At 41.4% G+C, this 16,272-nt stretch overlaps 1 protein-coding gene across 2 annotated transcripts; it reads left to right on the top strand.

Moving 5' to 3' along the window:
- The first annotated feature begins 6,572 nt into the window (after window positions 1-6,572).
- LOC128757713 (kelch-like protein 10) lies at window positions 6,573-15,881 on the top strand. Of its 2 annotated transcripts, none has more exons than XM_053863203.1 (5): window positions 6,573-6,826; window positions 8,463-8,949; window positions 9,022-9,639; window positions 11,052-11,201; window positions 11,282-15,879. In XM_053863203.1, exons 1-5 carry the CDS (start codon window positions 6,681-6,683, stop codon window positions 11,606-11,608), a joined length of 1,728 nt encoding a protein of 575 aa, XP_053719178.1. In that variant the 5' UTR covers window positions 6,573-6,680; the 3' UTR covers window positions 11,609-15,879. The 2 variants fall into 2 exon arrangements, with proteins under 2 accessions (XP_053719178.1, XP_053719179.1); XM_053863204.1 differs by having other exon boundaries at window positions 6,599-6,707; window positions 11,282-15,881.
- Window positions 15,882-16,272: the final 391 nt, after the last annotated feature.

Below are 16,272 nucleotides of genomic sequence, written 5' to 3'. Positions count from 1 at the left end.
CAACTTTGTCATAACACATTAACACTGAAATGATTTATTATTATTTTAATCATTTATCGTTTGTGTAGTTTTAAATATAAGGAAAAGAATAATTTCTACACCCATCAACTACGGTAATTCTTATAATGGGCTTCTAATGTGCTGTTAAATATGATTTATGTTGTACAGTGTTAAAGATGAGCATGAATCCCAAATAAGCATGACGGTACACCTGCCACGTCTTCTGTTCTGACTCACTCGCTCACTATAATGTCAAAGGTCAAAAATGTTTTATGCTGTTTACATAATTTTACAGTTCTGATTTTATTTTTTTATTATTATTTTTATTTTTAATTGAGCCAGACCGTCGACAATGTAGCTTACCGCGATCCTTTGTGTCAACATAATGTGCTACATAAGCCTCAATTTCAATGAAACGAAAACTGTCCATATCTCAAAGTGGATTATTTTCATCAAACTCGGTTGTTTCAAGTTTTAGACAGAGCCACTAGATGGCGTTGTTACTCTCTGACTGCTGTAGTGAACTGGCCTGAAACATGAGACTAGTTTGGGGGTGGACGGACCACTGTGACCTCTGATTTAGATGTATCAGAATTATATAAAATATAACATTTGATGTGGAGCTACAGTAAAAGAAGTGATCTTTGATCCCTGGTTTAGTTGCTGTGTCAGTGGCTTATTATTGGCAGTAACATCTCAGAGAGACAGAAGTTCTATTATGGTCAGTAGTTATGCAAAGCAGCACTTTTAACAGTTCAATAGTTGCACTGTGAGTTGCAGTAGGAGTACACTTTGCTGTAAGTAGTGGAACTGTACTATAAATACATGCAAGTTGCTAATGGGAGCACTTATCGTGGTAGTATGCTACAATAGAGGTAATGGTGCTATTTCAAGTCTCAGATGTGGAGTGATGTCCCAGTCATCCGCCTGTCACTCTTCAGAATTAGTGAATGGAGGGTGATTGATTTTATTGACGGTGACACGGACCCTTCAAACCCCACGCGCCCATTTATCATGTGGTGTGAGACATCTGCTGCCAATCTCTCTCTCTCACACACACGCACGCACACTGACCTGCTTACCACGAATCTCCAATCTGTAATGTTCCTAAAACTCCTCTTCTGTTGTTTTATTTTTCCTTATTTGCATAATTCCCACAAGGCTTTTTAATGGACTAAAATATGCAGGAGCGATATCTATTCTTACCCTCTTTACAAAGAGATATCATCGCTTTGATGGGATGGGAGATTGCTTCAAACAACACTTCATCAGAATCAGCCCTACTTTCTCTCCCTGCTGAGTTTTTCCATCACAGGAATAAAAGCATGACGGCTAATCCTGTTACATGTTCCCTGGTCGCAACCCCCTCCTCACAGACAGTCACACCTCCATCATTCTGGAGCATCTTACACTGGCTTATATTGACCCCAACTGGAAACGTATACCGCTGAAGATCAAAGCTACAGTCGAGAACACGCACACAGTTAAACAAGCTGCTCGGACTCCACCGAGGAAAGGTATATCAGACAATGTCAGAGACCTTTTCTGCATCCCCTGCTTCGTGAGGACTTTGGCACGATGAGCGCAGTTTCAACACCCAAATGTGTTGCATTACTCTACGTTACATAATGTGGACTTCAGTGCTGTGCATAGGTCATGGGTTCAAATCCCGGTGAGGTAACCAGTGTCTGCCATGGCATGTATTGTAAATCACTTTGGGTGAAGTGCAAGATAATCTATATCTAATCTATAGTGCCTTTTCTTCAAGACATTCATTTAGATTGATGAATTCAAGACAAAAACAACAAATTGTTACAAATAACATGGTTTAATCAACGATAAACATTTATTTTTCTGTGAAGCAATTCCAGATGCGTCACACAACATACTGTGATATCATCACGAAAACATTCAGGATGAAGGAGGCTAAATGAGATTGTGCAGTAAACACTTAAAATATATATTATATCAGGGTGGAAATGACTATTCTTCTGACTATGTTCCTAAATCATCCTGGTGTCAAATATTAAAATATGATCAATTACAAAAACTATAGTTGATGTTATTGAATTCCCACTCCTAAACTATCGGTATATTCTAATTTCCAGCATTTTTTAAAGCATTTCTTTTCCTTTCAATTCCAATTGTTTTTTGAATTTACAAAGAAAGCTTTCAACCAGTGTACATAGTTTTTCAAATGTTTTCAGGGTGGTTTTTGTGAACTGATGCCAGCAGTTTTGGTTTAAAAAGCCAACTGGCTCAAGTGCAACCAACCGGTAAAAAAATAAAAATAAAATAAAATAACAATAGACTCAATATAACCAGGAACATAGGTTGTATGTTACACCAAGGGCTTTCCAAATATATTCCAGGAAGTGGGTCCCATCATTGCAAGAAGAAGCCTAACACCATTACATGTTCTGAGAGACCATTCTGTTTCACTACAATGTTGAAATTCATAACATACAACCTGGATCCAGACCATCTAAGATCTCAAAGGCAGCTCAGACATGAAAAGGACATGAAGAAAGTTCTACCCCTCGTGACTTGAGTTCATGCATAAATCAACCCATATGAAACTTGATACCTCTGGAAACCTCTGGTCTCATGGAACTGTGTTTTTTTTTTGCTTCAATTTGCACAATGGCAGATACTGTCTTAGAAAATATGTGGTAATGTTTGAAAATAAAGATTACAGATGCTCCACGTCAACAGTGGACAATATAAAATGAAATTAAATTCAAAAGGAAAGGTTTTGTGGTCAAACTTTACACCCCTCTTGAATGATTTTCTCATGTTAGTCACACAGTTTGACTTTGATTTGCAGGAAGACTGAGCCAAACTGGAAGATATAACCATGTTTTCTCTGTTGAAGTGAGGAGATCAAACAATGAGGGTGCAGAGAGACCACTCTGCTGCCTTCTCCGCAGCAAAGCTCATTACATCCAAATAAGAACTCCATATATCATACCTGTAATGCTGAAATGCTGGTGTCAGTGGTACGTGTGTTAGCAGACTCAGACTGTACTTCTCATTGTTTTCACTGTGTTCTGTCTCAACATCAGTGATGAAATAACAGAAACAAACGTCAGCTACAGATGCAATGGAGGAGCAGAAAGGGGCAAGAACTGAGGTCATGATCTCTATTATTCACTGTTGTGACCTGAATGTTGCAGCTCTGCTGAACCAAGACTTGCGCTTTCCTACAGACTTACCAGCATACAGTTTAAATGCCATTATCGCCACATCACAAACACGTTGCGATCAGAACATCCCCATTGAGCGGCCAAATTTTCGGTGCATCCGTAATAAAAATCCTTTTATGTCTGTTTCTTTTTTCTATCTGTTTTTTTGTGGATTTATTTTTGTTTTTCTTTAACACAATTTGTCCATAACCACAGAAACGCTTGAAAATTTAAACATTTGACTGAATAAATAAGTCAACATTAAACTCTTCTTTTTCATATCAAGCTGACTCAACATCATGTGTAAAGCATGATGGGCAGAATGAGCCAAAGCAACATCTCATACCGCAATTGCCAATCCAAATAATGAGTTAAAATATAATTTTCATGGACTGCTCTTCAAAAACCGAACACTGGAGAGGTAAAAAAAAAAAAAAAAAAGGCGCTTGCCCTACTACAGATGTGAATTTGACCGCTACAGTCAACAAGCCGCTCCGTATTATCCTTGAGAGGGCGATGAAGCACAAAGCCAATTCACTTATTAAGAAGAAAGAGTGAGCAGTAAGGAATTTTGCAAAAGCGAGAGAAAGATTAATGGCGGCAGAATGGTAAAATTAAAAAAAGTCTGAGCTTAAAAATAATGACCATGTCATGGTCTAATTGGTTTTCCTTTCCAATATTAACTCAGTGGACTGAGAAATTAGAGGAAGGCAGGGAACAAAGGGGTATGAGCAAAAAGAGAAACTGTGTACCAACATCTCAGCTTTTTCTTTTCAGGTTTGAAACCGTAATCAACCTTCAAGTTTGCTTGGTTGGCTGCCTCTTTAGCAATACTCTCCATCTGCACACCTCCAGCTGCCTGATGCTTTGCTGGTGACAAAGAAAGGGTTTCAAACAGCAAGATATCCCTCACTGCCGATAAGCCCACTGCGAATGATGGATGCTGGAGTCATTTCTTCACCTGATCCTAGGTCTATAAAACAGCCATTGGACCCACCAACGTCCTCAAAAGATGCAGGCGTGATCTGACCGAAATGGCCAACAGACCATTCAATAAACAGAATCGATGCTGTGATTCGCAGGTCACCTAAAACCTCCCTTTGCTTGCCCGATGTATCTCATGTGTTCACATCATTAGAACTGCAGGTCAGACAGGAAGCTGCATCTGGTCCTCCCACATCAATGACCCCGACCCTTGTTAAGAGCCACTGCAGCATTTACAATTTAATGTCCATGATGGAAAATAAAAACGGTGTCCTGGCACTGCAACTCTTTTCTTCTACATTCAGATTTTCCTCCAAAGCATTGCAGTAAATAATGATAGATGAAATGTGGAGCAACTTTTCCGGCTCTGACACCTGAGCCGGGTCACACATCAGCGCACCCAACCCCAATTTGCTTCATCATCCACAGGAAAACAGATTCTGTCAGAAGTTGGAAGACACTTGTCTGTCTTCCCTCCAGCTGATTTTGTTTCGCATGTCCTAAACTACTGCGTCATTTTTATTTTTAGCTGTCTTTGAAGCACTGTTTTTTTTTTCTCCTTCTAATCATTTTCACTTCTCACCACCTGCTCCCAGTGGGCCTCACTTGTGTTCTCCTGTTCCCTCGCTTCATGACGCAGCAGGTAGATTCAATGAGATGAGGTGTTTTCTTTTGTCCGGATTGGCAGAGAGGGGGGTAAATCGATCACCTTTTATGCACACATCCATAATATTAAACTGGAATTCAACAGTCAGGCCTGGACACCTGATGCTCGGCGTAGATCATTCGGTAGAAGGTCATAATGTCGATCGATGCATACGACGTTTGACTCATAAGTTAAAGAAGATCCAGTGAACCTGACTAAGATCGCAGAAGTTTCATGAATACAGCATCACATTCTTAGTTTCATTGAACTTGGCCTCTCCAGACAGCGGGAAGAAATCAGACTGCAGACAGACCATCCCTCTCTGCCTCATCTAAATTGATTGTTTATTGACATGAACACAATTTCCCAGCAAATCACAACAGAGAGCAATTTCCAGCATGAAAATTTCATTATGGGAACTCATCGGTGGAGTTTTCTCATTTAGCTTCCAGCGCACGCTAACAAAAGCTGAGTGCTGAAGTTTCTCAAGAGAGGTCTCTGACACGCTGCTGATTTACAGCCACCAACATTGTCACATTGCCCTGCTTTTATCGTTTGAAATGTTAGTGATAGCAAAAAGGTAGTAGCGTTCCAGCACAACATATGACAGATGAGAGCAAGGACAGCTTTGTTTACGCAACAGATAGTGATATAAATGCTTCCATGGTAACCCTCTAGTGCAAGCGTGTAATTCAAGGCACAACGCGTGTCGCTTATAAAGCTAATACAGTGGTACCTCGCTTTTCGAACGTCCCAGACTTCGAACAAATCGGGGTTCGAACAAAAATGTTGAGATTTTTTTGCATCGGATTTCGAACGAAAATACAGAACTCGAACGCCCCCAAAAAAGACGGAAAAACATAATGTGCGCGGAGCGATCTGACCCATGACGCGCTTTGTTATTGTGTATAACGCAGCCTCTGTATGCAGACGTGTCCTGTTAGCTACATTTACTGACTGTTTTTTCTTCATATTGAGGTGTAAAACCTTTCCTGTCTCCACACTGGACCGTGGGAGAGTGTCACAGGGGAGGTGCTCGCTCTCCACACCTCCGAGGCTGGAGCGCACACTCCAGGGTTTGATGTCCTGTTGTGGGCTGGAGCTGGGACAGGGATGAGGCGAGTCTGGGACAGAGCGTGACTTGGTTTATGACTTTGTCACAGCCAAACTGCACAGAAGCGCACATTCAGAGCTGGACACGCACCGGGCACCTCTTCACTTCTGGAGAGACGTCACTCACTCGGCAACCCCTCCCACATGCAGCGGCCACACACATAGAGGAACAGCCACCTGCAGCAGACACTCTACATTCACTCCTACAAAAGACTATTTTAAGGCTTCGAACGCATCATTTCTTTTTCCATTCATTGTAATGGGAAAAATCGATTCAGATATCGAACAAATCGCTTCTGGAAAGGATTGTGGTCGAGAACCGAGGTAGCACTGTATTTGAATATAAATGCTGTGAAAATGACCAGTGCAGTGACAGCCTCCAGCCAGCAGATAGCAGTGTTTCAGTGACCACATCCAAAGAAGTTCAAACAAGTAGAGCTAATAAAAATGAAAGATTTCACAATCACAGTGGAGTTTCTTTCTAGATCCATGGCCATGTGCTGTCATGCTATGCATTATAGCAACTCTTCTTCTTTGACTCTTCTTCATCATAAAGCAGTCGCTCACTTTCAAAGCACTTCTCTTTTCTGCAACAAAGTTCGTAGGACACAACCGTCTCATTCTCACTATATATTTATGTCCTACAAGGAGCGAAGGAATTTTGGGGAGTTCTCAAACATCAGTCGAGTTGCATCCACACAGCATCCAGAATCAATCCAGAGAGGGATGGGACCTCGCTGTGAAGAATCAACATGTGTGATGAAGATGAATTGAAGTCGGTGAGCTTTGCAAATAATTTGCGTCTCACCGGAGAATTTTGTGACGCAGTTATTAAAGTGGAAGATGTTGAATTCCCTGTTCACAAGGTCCTTCTGTGTAACTGCAGCAGCTATTTTCGGTAAGTTCTGTACGTATGATAGAAAACGTGCTTCTGAAAGTTGTTTGTCAAGAAACTTTCTTAGACACTCAAGGACACAAAGCATGAAAGTGCACAATGTTGATATCTGTGTTCATAATCTTTTGTTGCAAGTCTATGTGGCTCCCTGTACAACTTTCCCAGTTTTTAATTGAAAAGCTACAAGGTTATGATTAAATGGATAAAAACAGACTTTACAATATATTGCCATACTGTATGTTCAGTAAAATATTGTGATAAAAAACATCATTTTACAGGGGAAATCAGATAATGCAGTACATTTTTTGTGCATGAAAACAAGTTAATTCCTGTGAAGAAAAGAAAGTGTTACTATTAAACACGTCACAAATGCAGCAGGATATCCACGTATCTATGTATTAAATATTGATCTAGCTGACTTAAGATAAACAATATCCCATAATCAAGTATCACAATATTTGAGACTACTAATAGTTTCTTACACCCTTCTATACTGCAGGACAGGCTTATGTAATTACACATTGCTGAAATTTTGTAATATCAAAATATCCCTCTTTTATTACTTTCATTTTTATTTTAGACTAAATGAAGTTACTCACTGACTTATCCATGGTGAATTCATGGGTTTTTAGTTCCCTATAACATCATGAAAACATGATGAATCAGCACCTCAGTGCTGTGTATATGGGTTAAACCAACGGCCCAGGGACCAAATCCACCTCAACTTATTTCATGTGGCCCACAATAGCTTTACAGACGTTGACCCACCATTAAATCCAATACAATTTTTTTCCATCTATTATGTCTATATCATGACAAACGAAGATCGCGACAGGTTGTTGTAGGTGAAGTCGTCAAGACCGTGTTGAGACCAGGGCATACAGACACCAGAATCAAGACACGTGAGGGGGGTGAAAAGCAAGATTGAGACCAAACTGAATAGTGAACAAACTATTAGATATTTTGCACTCGACATAAATGTGTGTCTATATGACTAATAGAGATTTACGCTTTTGTATTATGTATTCAGTGTTGCCTTGGTCTCTGTATGTTCGAGATCAGGAAACGTCCACAAGTTGCTGAAAGTAGCTGTAGTCTGTAGCGCGCCCCAGAACTGTTATGCCCTATCAACATTTATAAATATGCTGTAAAGCAGTACTACGATTAGATTTCCTGGCAAGAGTAACAATATTTCTTCAACAAGTTGTGACTTTCGTGCTATATGTATAAGTGTTGATGGTCTTTTCATCATCATTACCCTGGTTCATAGCAACACATGATGGTGAAATGCAAATGAATCACTAAAGAGTACGATATCTGGTGGGTAAGTAGTGGTTTCTTGACTTGAGAGCAGGCTCCTCTGAGGCTATAGTTACCTACTGTGGAATACTAGGAGCGACGAAAAAAAGAAATAAATGAGCGTGATATTTCCATATCTTCTGTTTCATTTTCCATTTTTATTTCCACTTTGTGTATTTCCCGTTGTATTTCCATTTATATTCCCACACTTATTCCCTCATTTATTTCTTTATTTTGTCACTCCTAGTATTCCATAGTAGCCTACTGCTTCATGCACTTTCTAAATTCAGATAAGCTACTTTCTAGTACTAAAACCTAATCTGAAATATCGAATTTCTAGGGTCCTTTTCCGTCGCTGGTCAATCCCAGAACAAAAGGAGTTTCCCATCTCTGGTGTTTCTCCTGACACCATGAGGCTCATCATTGAGTTTGTGTATACCGGCTCTATCCCTGTGACAGAGCAAAACGTGAAAGACCTGCTACAAGCTGCTGAGTACTTCAACATCAACAACATGAAAGGAACCTGCAGCACGTTTCTGGAGGAACACCTTAGTGTGGAGAACTGCACCGATATATGGAGATTTGCAAATACCTTTCACCCGTTTCCGGCATTCCAGCAAAAGGCCTTTTTACACATCATCAATCACTTTGAGGAACTGGCTCCGAGCAAGAAGTTTGTGCACTTCACTGTCCAGGAGCTGGGCAACCTCATTGAGCTGGATGAGCTCAACGTGAAAAAGGAGGAGACCGTATTTGAGGCGGTTCTCGAGTGGATCAAGCACGACGCTGAAGTACGAAAGGGACACATGGCCGGTCTGCTGTCGAAAGTAAGGATGAGTCCACTCTCCGCCTTTTGAACGTTTGACCCGCGCCCTCTAACAAATGGTTCTCATCCGCAGGTTCGTCTGGCCCTCCTGCCTGTGGACTATGTCATTAATAAAGTCATCACAAATGAGCTCATAGTTAGTGACACTAATTCGCTCATCCTGGTGGAAGATGCCACTCGGATCATGAATGCCATCAGATTAATAAGGCCAGACGCCAGCGGCTTCAGTAACCTTGTCGCGCGTCCTCGACTTCCCAAGGTGTCTTTGTTGGCTATTGGAGGCTTGACAGACTGGTCCAGAGTCAACACTATAGTGGCTTACGATATCCGTGTCAATCGCTGGGTGACAGTCACCTGCACTTTGCCCCACCCCCACAATTACTACTGCATTGTCTTCCTAGGCGGAAATCTTTATTGTGTCGGGGGCCTTATCCGATATTGCAAACTGATCCGAGTACAACGATTCAACCTGAGCACGCAGACCTGGCACTATCTGGCGCCCATGAATGACTTTCGGCTAAATGCAGGAATCACTGCGGTCGACGGTCGCATCTATGCTGTGGGAGGCTACAACGGGAGACATCATCTGAACAGCGCCGAGTGTTTCATCGCCAAAGAAAACCAGTGGATCTTGATTGCTCCCATGACTGAGCGCAGAAGCGAACCTGGCTGCACGGCATTGGAGAACAAGGTAGGCAAAAAAGATGTTAGAATTAGAGCTTTGACTCACTAGAGTTGCTCCACTGTGGCGTTCATAGAGGGCATCAGGTGGGAAATCATTGGGTTATCATGCCTGAGACTCAAGACTATCGTATTCTGAGGACACTAGGGACGCACCGAATTAAAATTGTGTCCGAAACTGAATAAAATTTAAAATGCTGATCCGAATACTGAATATCTAATGTGGTTAAGTTTTTTTTTAATAATAAAAAAATATATATATTGCATAAATAGTCAAGAACACATTGTCAAGAACACATTGATATGTTTTTTCAAAGAAAGTTACTGTTTAGATGATTGAATATTTTTGGACTTTCATTTTTGATATTCCAGACTTCGCTATTCATGAAGTAATAATAATAATAATTTTCCATTATATAATAGGCTCATAATGTGAAGACTCTGGATAGTTTGGTTGAACAGTCACTGTGATCTACAGTTGTATTTTCAACACAAAGGAACCAAAAACTTCAACACCGTACACAGACTTTGGACCACATGTTGCCATGACGACACTTCAAGTAAAGAGAAAACCTGAGACGCATGGGTCGGAAAGTCAAAATCATTTTGACCTGTGTTGAACCGCTCCTGTTCGGTCACCAGCCGACCGGACCGCGAGTCAGGGCGTCGGTGCTGTCACCGCTGAAGTGGAGGATAGTTTTGCCAGACGACTCTTCACCACCAAAGTTGAATGTGTTATGAGTCAAGTCGTGGAGTGGGACCCAAGTGGAGTGATGAAAGTCACAGGAGGCAGGAGCGAGTCAAATACAATATTTTAATCATTAACAACAATAAATCCGCAACAGAAAGCGTCACCGAACCGGGAGAAACAAAGCAAAGTCAGATTGTCCAAATTCAAAGGGTCACCAAAACCAGCAGAAGTCCATAAACATGAATAAGAGTCCAACAGAAGGCGTCACCGAACCGGGAGAATCAAACAAACTTAAATCTAGGAACAGAGAGACAAAAGCACAATGACAAACAATCACAAAACAAACCAGGAAACACGTGGAAACAGAGGAAGAAACAAAACACTAACTCCGGCACCAGGGTTTCAGACAGAGTAATCAAAATAAGCTAGCTAGCGTGCAGAAAGCGAGAACGAACAAGGAGAGCCAATTTACCACGGGAACAAGAGACGACGATCTGGTACACGTTGATGGAGTCCAGGTGCCCTTATACACAGGTGATCAGGGAGTTATTGGCTCCAGCTGTGCGCCACAGGAACAGGAAGAAAGGAGGGAGAAAAAATGCCTTCTCTTTCATAACTCATTGTTTAGAATGTGTGTACTGTACATACGTTAATATTTAAACCACATTTCCACAATAATTTCTCTTTGGAGATTAATAAAGTATCTATCTAATAGTTTTTCTGCTCCTCAGATTTATGTTTGCGGGGGGTTCAATGGAATAGATTCCCTCAGATCTGTGGAGTGTTATCACCCCGACAACAACCAGTGGACCATGATAAGACCAATGATGACTCGCCGCAGTGGACTGGGAGTCATTGCATACACAGACCATGTTTACGCTGTAAGTCCAAACTTTTTTTTCATTCCACAAATTCTCATTGACGGCATGCCATATTATCTTGGCATCTTATCCCCTGTCAGGTTGGTGGCAGTGACGGCTTCCGTGTCCTGTGCAGTGTCGAGGCTTACAACCCCACTAACAACACCTGGCAGGAGGTGACGTCCATGCTTTCACCTCGTCGAAACTTTGGGATCGCAGTAGTTGAAGACTTCCTTTTCATTGTGGGTGGTCTGTCTGAGCAGACCTACAATAAGGAAGTGGAATACTATCATGCCATGTCCGGTAAATGGTCTCTGGCTGCTGACACAAGGAACTTATGTGTTGCCCGTGGCTGTTGTGTTGTTTCTGGGCTCCCAAAGATGTCAAACTTCCTCTTTCCCCGTGATTGCCTTCCCCGGATTCCTTAAGTCGACCACATGTCACACTGACCTGTCCATTTAAAACCCGTTGCAATCCACAGAGATGATGGTTGAAAAACTTTATCTAGGCCTTTGTAAATAGAGATATACAGTATAGACTGCCTTATGTAGTAAGCGTTGCTGATTGTATTATCATGAAGAATAATTCACTGTAAAAACCAGACAATCCAACAATGACGTATGCTGAAACTGTGTGGAATAAATATGAAATATCTTGGGATCTTCGTGTTTGCTTATGACTGCCCTTCCCATGGCTACCTTGCCTTCCTTTGGTGCCTTGTGTTCCTCCCACAGACTTTTGCCCAAGGGCTCTCACTGGTTTATTTGCTATCTTTGAAGGTTGAAATTCATGACTTTCATTGGCAATATAATTGATGTTCCATGCTAACCAGCCGCTTGAGACACAGAGACGTTAAACAACCGAGTGATAGTTGAATGGTGAATGTTATGACTTTTGAATCAAAGCATTAACATGTTCACAATCATATCAAGAAGAAAAATATGAGCTTGGATTATGACCTGCAGAATACTATTGGATTTTTTGGTAACTACTGTAGCAAGTACCAAGATCACGACTGCACATCTGCCAAACCCCCCCCCAACCTCAGTGGTAGATCAGGCTTAGATGGAAGGTCAATATTTGCCGAGCAGTGTTAATAAAGGATCAGAATGTTCCACTTCTGGAAGCGCAGGGAGTGGACACCTTGGATCCGCTCTCGTGGATGGCAGAGCCGTTGCCTCACTAATCCGTATCTCGGACTCGGCCCTCGTAACTCTAGCGGGGTGATAAGTAACAACCACTCATGCATGTAGGTCAAAGGTCAAGAGTCAAAGGGGAGTCTTTGTGAATCAAGCACAAGTCAGCTCACATCACTTCCAATAATCCAACCAACACATAAATGATTTTCATTCTGGACATGTGATATTTTTTTGCAGTTTGTTGTATTTCATTTAGACCATTTGTACGGAGCTGATGTGAGATAAGTTTGCGAACAAAGGAGAAACGCATGTTGACTTCGGCACCCATCTACACTCCCCATATGGACCCTCTCCTGAGAGAAAAAGCTTGGGGGGCATGTGTGTATTTTTTATGACTCCAGTGTGTGTGTGTGCGCGCGCACAAGAGAGGCCAGCGCACCAGTCTGGAAATAGGGGACACATTAATCTTATTTGTCATAACCTGTCCCTCGAGACACTTGGACCCCTCTGTCCCCTGACACACTCGCACACTCTCACACAATGGCCCCCTCCTGTGCGCTATCGGTATCTGCAACAGACAGAGAGAGTCAAGCTAATTACGTGTGAGAGTGACGACGCTGGAAACGGACAAAGGCTGCGACTCGTAATGTGTGTGCACTACTTTGGAAAGTGGCTGGCAATATCATTCTCTGCAAGTACTTTTGTGCTTCTATTGAACTCCTTACTGCGTGATACAAAGATCAAACAGGAAAAACTCACCTCACCATTCAAATGATGACAAATTCTCTTCAACAGCAGAATAGTTACACACATATTTTCCACTCATGTAGATATGGAATCTAATAAAGAAGCCACATTACATTTTAAAGAGTGTGCTTGGATGAATTTGCATGCTATTGATCAAAATGGCACAAATATATATATCGATGCATTGGTCTATTAGTACCCTACAATGGTCTGGTGTTCTGGTCAGTGTCCTCCTCCTCTCCCCCTCAAAAGTCTCCAGTCTCCATGTGTCCCTGATAAGGGATTATAAGTGGAAGACAATGAACAACTGAAGATGGAAAACGTTTCCATATGGCTAATAGTCCACAAATAAGTGAGTACTTGACTAAAAAAAATAAATAAGGTATAAATACTAGGAATATTACATTTTTTTTTTACATGTTTTGTCTGCAGCACAGGTTTACAAACTAAAATTATTATAGGTTTGCGTGTTGTAAGATGAACGCAAACATCTTATGATATGCAATCCAACATTCTCTAGGAAGAAAAAATTATACAATAATACAAATGAATTTAATCGTGATGCACAATCTGGGTCCTAAGAGCAATTTTGCACAGGCAAATTGATTTGAATGTCGGCGCAAATAGTGACTATCGTGAATGAACAAAAGAAGATGCAGATCCACATTGTTTCCAAACGCTTTTTTCCCCTTGTTTATATATATTTTTTTATTGTTTTTAATCAGATATTTTTTTTAATTATTGATACAAAGCAGAGCTGAAGCACTGGGCTCTCTTTAATTTCAGAAGTTTCACTGACGTGTGAAAGCATACACATGTAAATAATCATTTACTGTATATTCTCCTAACCAGTGGTTGACCAAGCCAACTTCAGTTGGTTCCTCCAGTCGCTCGGGTTTCCTTCCAAACCTAAAAAAAACTGGCAGCCTGTCCTGGGTCTCCCCTGCCTCACATCCCAAGTAGCTGGGATTAGGTGGTAGAAAATAAAGGTAGTCAGATTGAGGGGGAGGAGCTGGGATCGACAAATATTACAGTCAGGGCTGCTACGTAAGTTCAACACGAGCCTCAGGTATTTTTGTCCGTGACAAGTTAGCGCGCTATTTCTCATGATGCATCAGTCAATGTCAGCAGTAAAGGTGGATGAAGGGTGAAATTTGAAGGTCGCCACCCCCTCTGTTTTTATCGACACAAAATTCCAGTCTATAATGTAATATAGTGCGGACAATAGGAGGTGCCCCTGCGTGTGGAAATGTGTGTGTGTGTTATCTCAAAGACTTTGCCTGGGGGTTAATTAGAGAATAGTAAACAGAACACATGTGGCAGCTTAATATCCCCTCTGCCTTACAGCTCATTTCACACCCACCCGCTCTGTTGCTCTCAGCCCATTGTGTGTGTGTGTGTGTGTGTGTATGGTCGGGGTCATGGGCGTTCCCCACCACCCATCCCAGAGGCATCCCTCTTTCGCCCCCCCCCCACAGTCCTATCAATCGCCTGGCCCGTCCTTCCCGCCCACACACACACACGCGCGGCGGTGCTGGTGCAGGTGTGTGTGCGTCCAGTAGGTAATTTAAACCAGATGAGGCGATGTCTTTCACTCTGTGGCCCCGTCGCTTCATCAATATCAGAGGGATAGAAGAGCGCAGTATGTGTCAGCTGGGGACCCGAGAAATGCTGTCATTCATCATCAGACTTCAAAAAAAAAAGGAAAGAAAATAAAAAAAACACAGTCAATAATGTAATCCATTCACAAGCCACTTAAAAAATATACTTTAGATCCTATAGTGGCCTTTCAGAACTCTGTATCCACGTATGAAAAAGCTGCTTCTAGCATCAGTCAAACCTGGAAGAGCTACGGTTTCCAAACCAAAGTGGGTGGAATGGAAAGTCGTGGGTTAATTTTCTGCTACATTATTGGAAAAAGTAAGACGCAGTTCATGGTATACTTCTGCAGAAATTCATGAATAAACCCAAGCCCTGTGGAAAACATGTTGAAAGTCTCACTGCAAACAAGACACCTTTCATGTCTTTGCATGCGTTTGGAAGCAGAATGGGCCGCGGTGACTTCATTGTTCAACTCAGATAGTGCTGCTGACACGCACTCGCAGCGAGAAAATCTGCCGCCGTCCCACTTTGACGCCGCCTCACATCTGTTCATTACCTCACTACTGTCTGTTTATGATTCCGCTAATTTCCTGATTAAAAGCTTAATTGAGCTCTGGTTGCGTTTATCGTGGCGTCACGCTGCATTTCCCCCAGAGTGTCGTGGTTTGAACTTGGCCAGTATTTTCACTGTGAACCGGTGACTTAGCAACAATAGACCAATCTGTTAGACCCACAAATGAGCAGTCAGGTGTGTGTGCATGCGTGTATGTGTGCACGTGCACGTGCGTGTGCATGTGTGTGTGGCACAGGGCAGTAAATGAACACTCTGTCTATCTCTCATCTATCAAAGACTTGACACCAGGAGCAGCTGTGAACATGCACACACTCGCTGCTACTTTAGCAATTTGGGATAATTACCCCACTATGCAACGGTCCTTGGGGGTTCTTGTCAGGATGTGTGTGTGTGTGTGTGCGTGTGCATGTCTGGTAAGGATCAGCTGTGTTAAGCGTCCCATGACATCTTAACGACTAATTCATTGCTACATTAATGGCATTGATTTCCATATAGCTACACACTCGCACACGTTTGGCTTTAATATGAAAATGTGGCATGAGATGTTCATGGAATCTCCCCATATATATATATATATATATATATATATATATATATATATAGCTTTAGTGGCTATTTGAGACAGCCTTATTTTATTTCAGAATCCTATTTATTCGTATTACATTTTTGAAAACAGCCTTATTTTATTTATTTAACTGTATTGCTGTTTGTTTTACATTTTTGAAAACTGCCTTATTTTATTTATTTAACTGCATTGCTGTTTGTTTTACATTTTTGAAGACAGCTTTATTCTATTTATTTCACTGTATTGCTGTATTAGTTTTACATTGTTGAATAATGCACCCGGCCTCACTGGTTTGCAGATGTGCTTGACCTTTGCTTTTGGATTTCATTTATGAAGTTCACCAGTAAAAAATTGGATTTCAGACCTTCTCTTCTTACTGTATTCAACTGATTAGTCATGCACTACAATTTTTTAATTTCATATATATATATATATATATATATATATATATATATATATATATAT

This window comes from Synchiropus splendidus, chromosome 4 (genome assembly GCF_027744825.2).
Source record: "Synchiropus splendidus isolate RoL2022-P1 chromosome 4, RoL_Sspl_1.0, whole genome shotgun sequence".
NCBI classification, from domain to species: Eukaryota; Metazoa; Chordata; class Actinopteri; order Syngnathiformes; family Callionymidae; genus Synchiropus; species Synchiropus splendidus.
The sequence above is the reverse complement of the archived record's forward strand: the minus strand, read 5'-3'. Positions and strand labels throughout refer to the sequence as shown.

Coding starts and splice junctions, on each gene's coding strand:
- LOC128757713 (XM_053863203.1), top strand. CDS start 6,681: ATGTGTGATGAAGATGAATTGAAGTCGGTGAGCTTTGCAAATAATTTG. Junction 6,827..8,462: donor AACTGCAGCAGCTATTTTCG/GTAAGTTCTGTA, acceptor TCGAATTTCTAG/GGTCCTTTTCCGTCGCTGGT. Junction 8,950..9,021: donor TGGCCGGTCTGCTGTCGAAA/GTAAGGATGAGT, acceptor TCTCATCCGCAG/GTTCGTCTGGCCCTCCTGCC.